This window comes from Morone saxatilis, unplaced genomic scaffold (genome assembly GCF_004916995.1).
Source record: "Morone saxatilis isolate NCDOM2014 unplaced genomic scaffold, NCSU_SB_2.0 Contig6, whole genome shotgun sequence".
Lineage (NCBI taxonomy): Eukaryota > Metazoa > Chordata > Actinopteri > Moronidae > Morone > Morone saxatilis.
The window spans coordinates 12,579,597-12,586,104 of record NW_023340206.1 but is presented as its reverse complement, the minus strand read 5'-3'; the positions used below and the strand labels follow the sequence as shown (position 1 = coordinate 12,586,104).

General features: G+C 39.3%; 1 protein-coding gene and 1 long non-coding RNA gene across 2 annotated transcripts in view; both read left to right on the top strand.

Annotated features, from left to right (window-relative positions):
• Positions 1 to 1,564: 1,564 nt before the first annotated feature.
• LOC118339685 lies at positions 1,565 to 4,611 on the top strand. Its single transcript, XM_035677385.1, has 6 exons — positions 1,565 to 1,660; positions 1,762 to 1,844; positions 2,492 to 2,794; positions 2,892 to 3,161; positions 3,329 to 3,412; positions 3,534 to 4,611. Exons 1-6 carry the CDS (start codon positions 1,565 to 1,567, stop codon positions 3,598 to 3,600), a joined length of 903 nt encoding a protein of 300 aa, XP_035533278.1. The 3' UTR covers positions 3,601 to 4,611.
• Positions 4,612 to 5,345: 734 nt separating this feature from the next.
• LOC118339896 overlaps positions 5,346 to 6,508 on the top strand; it is a 59,466-nt gene continuing 58,303 nt past the window's right edge. Inside the window, exon 1 of the long non-coding RNA XR_004797336.1 lies at positions 5,346 to 5,619. This is a non-coding gene — a long non-coding RNA (uncharacterized LOC118339896). The remainder of the gene's footprint in view (positions 5,620 to 6,508) is intronic.

The following is a 6,508-nucleotide window of genomic DNA, read 5'->3' as shown; positions in this document are numbered from 1 at the left end:
TGAAGCTGAGTTCTTTGGGAATCTGTTCTGTGCAGCAGCAGAGAGAGAAAGCAGAGACAGGAGAAGATACTGGAGCTGTTATCATCAGTGTGCAGATATAAAAAACATTCCCCTCTTAATCAAGGGATTATCTATGATGAGAAATCTCAGTGTGATTTCCTGTTGATCTGTACTCCCACCTGAAGGACTATGAGACTAAAACAGGGTTGAGTGTCCTTCCATCATTACAGTCAGTTCTCCAGTCAGCTCCTGCAGTCTTGGTCCATAAACTCTCAGAAGAAAAGCACCTCCATCCTCCTGGAAGTGCTGAAACTCCAATCAGAGAGAAACAATAAAGCTGACAGACTGCTTCACATGAAGAGAGTGAAGTGAGGAGGTTTCGCTACAGTGTCTGCCTTATATCTCACAGCTCAGGTAAGTCTGATAATACTCAGAAGAATTTAGTCAAAATGGTACGACTATTTAATTTACAAATGACAAATGTAGAAAAAGATTAATGGTTCGTTTGTCAGTGCAGTGATTATTATTTTATTATAGTTTCATATTATGACAGCTAAAGAGAGATACTGTAAACAACCCGACTACAATTTCTTTTCAGTTTAATCCTTGATATAAAGACATTATACATAGATGGTTGTAATGCAGTATTTCATCTTCATCCATCATATTGTTGTTTAGATGTCGATCCAGAGTTCTTCCACGAGTGTGTGTGAGTTGATCTCTGTAAGATCCAGAGAGGATGAGGATGCAGTTGTCCTCTCCTGCTGCAGCCTGGGTTCACCCTGCAGTTAACCAGGAGACTACACACAGGAACTGCAGTCTGTGGGCAGAGTCTCAGACTCTGTGGATCTGATGTGGATCTGATCCTCAAACCCAGAAAGATGTCTGTCAGAGGAGCCTCCTCCTCTTCCACACATAAACACAACCTACACAATCTGAGGTTCACATTTCTATAATTACGCTTGTCTCTACTAACACCATGCTTTGTCCAGTTTGAATTTAGGTTAGTGATGAAGTTCATTTTGTTTTTGCTTTCTCTTTGATTTTCAGTCTCTCCAATGACATGGCCTTGCTACTGTTTCAGTGGGTAAGAAGAGGGCGAGCAGCAGGTCTGTTGGCTATTGAAGAGTTTCTCTCACCCCTCAGAAAGTCCACCATCAGAAACGAGTATTGTTGAAGGTTGTCAGTAGTTTGGCTCCCTGCTGCTGAGATACTGGAGCGTCAGACGTTAGACCTGACTGAGTTCTACGTCCCTGCTCAGGTCTCACTCCACTGCTGCTCCACCATGGTCCTCTAACAATCATAAGTAAAAGTCTTTCTGAGTCTTAAACACAAAACTAATGAAGTAAAGAATACTGAATGCATTCATCAGTTATTTATTATTAAGGATATATTCACATATTTTCCTTGCAGATGAGTGAGAAGATTTCCCTGCAGCTACTCTCCCTGATCCATGAAACTCCAGGACAAAGGATTTGACCCAGTCTGTTGTTGAGTAAGGTTGGTGGAGAGCCTGAGCTGCCTGCTGTCTGAAACTGGGAGCTTCTTCACTGTCTTCTGCAGCATGATCACCATCACTGTGAACCTGAGGAAGAAGCTTGCTTACAGGAGAGCATTCACACGTCTGGCTTCCCTTTCTGGACAGCGATTGTATTTAAAGGTGTCTAGTTGATTTTTACCTGTTTACCAGGATACAGACGTCCAGCTTTATTCTGACTTGTAATCATTGTGCTATTAAATTGTTGGTGGCTTGTTTGACAGCAGTTTGTTCTATCTTTGAATAAAGTGTCTTGGGTGATTACACTTTATCCTTTCAGGCCACTGGACAAAGTTTCTCAACTCAGGTCAGACATTAGTGCTTGTTTCTCAGTGCTGTACCTGTATCAGTCCTCTCCAACACACAGGATATAATGCACCTCTCCCTGGAGAGCCTTTAAAAATATATATATGTACATTTATTTAGTTTGGATTAGCCCCTTGAGATATATGTAAGACATATAAAGATAATACTGGTTGATTACAAATTGGTTGTTAGTAGTTCTGTCCATCATTCTGTCTGTTATAATAACTTTATGGTTACCAAGTTAGTAGCTGAGATCTGTCTGATCTGATAACTGTATGTGCAGAACTGCAGTCAGTACAGTAGAAACAAATCTGAAACAGGAAGTGATGGATGGTTATTTTACTGTTTGACTTCATTGTCTCTTTAAGATTAGTTTGTTTAACCTGTCTGATTGTCTGACGCTTGTGTTTCTTGACCAATCAGAATGATTGTCAGTGATGTCACCATGTTCAAAGATCTTAACTATTAATGTGATGAGCTCTATGTTATTATTACTGATAGAAAAGGACAAAACTACAACAAGATCAACGTTGTTAAATTCTTAAATTTATATTATTTTATTTGGAATATATGTGAATTTTTACCTCAGTAACTGACCAATGAACATATGTATTTATATTACATTTAATATTTATGTTTTCCCACCAGTGTTGACAGGAATCTGCTGCTGAGGTTCATCCACTGCTGTGCTGCCTCTGACGCCCAGCAGTGGGCAGCAGTCAGCCTGCTCAGGGCTGTGCAGCATCTGGATCTGTCCTGCTCCTCCTGTGTGGATCTACCAGAGGAGGGTCAGAGTAAGACTCTCAGTCTGACTGTTGAGGACTGCAGGGCCATCTCCACCATCCTGAGACACAGCAGCAGCAGGGACACACAGCTCAACCTGCAGGACTGTGAGCTGGAGGACAGCAGACTGGACCTGCTGTTTCCTGTCCTCGACAGAGTCCGTCTCAGGTGGGAAACACCACAAAATGACTGAAAGAAGAAGCTCGTTCATGTTTATGTTTATGCATCGTAACCGTCTGCTCTTTGCTCTGATTCTCCTGTTTAGAGCCAGTAAAGCTCTCCTCCTCCAGCTGCTGTCCCTGGTTCCTGTGAACACTAAGAGGGACACAGTGAGACGGGCAGTGTCTCTGTGTAGAGCCCTGGGTGGAGAGCTGGACCTCAGTCACACCACACTGGATCAGAGGGCCTGTGGAGCTTTGGCTCAGATGCTGGACTTCTCTGAAGGGCTGACTGAGCTGGACCTCAGTCACTGTGAGCTCACTGACCAGCTGCTGCTCACACTCATCACACATCTGCACAAAGTACAAGTCTTGGAGTGAGTGTCACGCTGTCAGGATACATGTGTTCAGTTTCCATGTAGTTATGTGGATGCATTAACATGCTGTCACTGTAAATACCTTCAGAACAGAAGTTATATAACAGAGAACTCCCCACAATAACATAAATGTACCTCTGTGTCTCTTCCTGTCTTTGTGTTTACAGTCTGAGTCACAATAAGATCACTGATGCTGCAGCTCACATGTTACTCCAACTGGTCTCCATCAACCCCTCCATTGACACTGTGCGGTGAGCAGACATTAATTACTCGCAGGCTGACAGAGGAATCATTCACAATCTCAGATGAGTTCAATGGATACTGTCACACAGATTATTGTGGCTCAATGACTGATGTTTGCTCTTTTTCTAGACTCTTCAGCAACAACATTGTGGACATAAATCTCTTTAAGGAACACCAGCAGTTTGAAATATGGTGACCCAGTCGACAGTGTGGTAATGTGCTCATCAGGAATAACTCCTTAATGTCCAATGAAATATTACTGTAGTACGAGCACTGATACTGTGTTTGTGCTCAATACTTGATGATGATGACCACTTTACATCTTTATTTTTAATATGATAAAGTTTGCTGATAATATAAACTGTAGTTTTTATATTTTATCATTTATATATTTATATTTTCTTATTGAGACAAAACAAATAGAGGTGTTATTTTAGTATAGAGGTGTTATTTTAGTATCATGAGGAGTCCTAATTTATCTTTTTGTATTTTGGGATAACTGTCTTTAGCCGTATTATCAGGGGAGCTCATGTCATTTGTAATCATTATGAAGGTTGTCTGTGATCTTAATCCCGTGTGAATCTGCCATGTCTGTAATTTGTAAAGTACAAATTTAGGGGTCGTATTTCTTTTTCTTGCTAGTATCAAACAGGTATTTTACTGTAACAGAGCAGAACTGAGCGTGGCGCAGCAGTGGAAGAAATATGGTACGAATAGGGCTTTTGTGTGTATTTTGTGATAACTGTAATCTGGGATTATGTTTACTTCAATGCAGAGAAGAACAACTGTAATAATATCTCAGAGTAACGGTTCAATAAAGGTGCTTTCAGGTGACAATCATGTTCAATACATTGAGATAATAAATTATCTGAAGAAAATGATCTTTAAAATGTAAATATTAGGTAAGTTTTCACTTGAGATTTTAAATAAAGTAATGCCAGAGATAATATTGATATTAATATTAAAATAACATTTTCTGAGCTTTTCCTCGTTAAAATACCTCGTTGACTGTAAACTGCAGTGATCAGTGTTTTCTTGCAATAGGAAACACTGGTTGCATAAAATACTGGTGAAAAACTGAATTCAACAGTTCTGTTGAATTCAGTTTTTCACCAGCTGAATGACTTTGTGCTGTTTGTTCAGTTTCCACCAGAAACATTTCTGGAAATACAATAACTATTCTAACATGTTGTTCGAATGTACAGCTGTAAATATACTCAATAAACGTTTGAGAAGAGACAAATGCCTGTAGCCACATTATTTCTGTTTAAAAATGTTATAAATGATCAACTTTTATTCTGGGAAACATTTATTTGATAAATGAGTTGAAGTGAGTCAATAAAACACACTCAACAAGAATATAAACATTTGTTTTTGCTCACATTTATAATGAGTTGAAGTAAAAGATTTCTTCTATGCACAAACATTTTGTTCACAAATTCATTAAAATCCGTTCAGATCAAAGAGTCAAAAACTTCTAAGAAATAAGTTCTAAATGTCTCCGAGTGTTGAAGGACGGACCCAAACCATCTCTCAGGATTCAAGGACAGGTTTTCACAAAGAAGAAAAAGTGAGCGTCAGTAGAGTTTAATAAAGTGAAAAACTCTTAAGAACACAGTTAAAGGCTCAACTTCTTCAACTTCAATCTTGATATTTATGAAATAGCCTAAGAAAGAAACCAAACTGAGGAGTCTCCAACTCAATATCTCACATTGTTAAAGGACTGTTGAACTTTTCAGGTCCCGGGTTTGATTCTGAACCGCTTACATTTGGAAGGCTGACGTCCAAATAAAAGAACAAAAGCTCTGAGTGAAGAAGCTGAAGTATCTGATGAAATGGCTCCAGTGGTGAAACAGCTCCCGTCAAATTTTGAGGTTGTGGGTTTAATCCTCCCTCTAATCTGAAAAGTCAAAAGCTCTGAGAAAGAGTAATAAAGTGTCTCAGCAAACAGTTATTGACGACTAAAATCAATATTGTATAAAAATACGACACTGTAAAACATCTGTCCTCTTCATCTTCTTCCTCTTCGGTCTCTTATGACTCACATGGTTCAGGATGTGTGAGAGAGATCACTGCCCACCTGAGGCGATGACGCATGCGCGGGTTCTCCGGATACACGAAGCTGCTTCATGAAGACGTTTGGAGGACGAGAGGAAGAAGGAGAGAGAGTGGAGGGAGATAACACACAGAACTGGAGTTTATTGAGAGATATAAGGTCAGTCAGAGGCTGAACGGCCACACAAACAAACAAACAAACAAACAGGGTTGCTGTCTGTCTGTACAGTTGGTGAATATAAACAAACAAACAATCGGTCAAACTCGAGTTACATTAAGTTTACATTAATCAGACATTATTGTGAGAATGAACATGGTGTTTTAACAGTTGTTGTTGTTGTTTTCCTGCTGTTATTGTCAGAGGAAATCAACGCCACCTGTTGATGAGCGTTCAGTGAAAGCGACAAGCGAACAGCCTCTGAACAACAAACACTAACAGAGTGGCGGAAGATTGTGATCATGAAGCTGCTGCAGTTCATTAGCTGCTGGTTGTCGCTGTAATTGAAGCAGAAGCAATAAGATCTACGATGATTATTATTTGATTATTGCTGATTGATGATTGATTCGTATCGCAAAACATAGTGGAAGTGGGTTGCTTAATCTTGAGACAATTCACAGGGATACAAAAAATTCCAATATCCTGTTGGTTTTTAGTGGTTTAAAAGGCTGTTTTATATGACAATTGTTCAATATTATATCCCCAATAATTGTACCAGATTGCAGACCCGAGGTGTCACCTCGTCAGGAACCAGAAACCAACCGTAATTTAGGTTTCCTATAAACCACAAAATGGTGAACATCATGTAAATTAATCAAATTATTCCATCCAGAAGATGATATATGTTTAGATAATAACCCTTAAATTAAATGAGATAAATCATTTATGAGTGAATATTCAGTTTTTTATTTCATACAACAGGTTGGTTTGAATGTTTGACCCATTGTTCAAATGAATAATTTGGGTATAGAATAGAAGTTATCTTTTCAGGCGATACAACAACTGTGGTCAGTCTTTAGTTGGGTTTATCCTCAGCTGATCTGGAAGTTGT

Bases quoted from the DNA above. Each gene is read 5' to 3' on its own strand.
- LOC118339685 (XM_035677385.1), top strand. From the start codon at position 1,565: ATGATCACCATCACTGTGAACCTGAGGAAGAAGCTTGCTTACAGGAGA. The intron at 1,661-1,761 runs GTGTCTAGTTGA...CTTGTTTGACAG, and splicing joins GACAGCGATTGTATTTAAAG to CAGTTTGTTCTATCTTTGAA. The intron at 2,795-2,891 runs GTGGGAAACACC...TCTCCTGTTTAG, and splicing joins CTCGACAGAGTCCGTCTCAG to AGCCAGTAAAGCTCTCCTCC.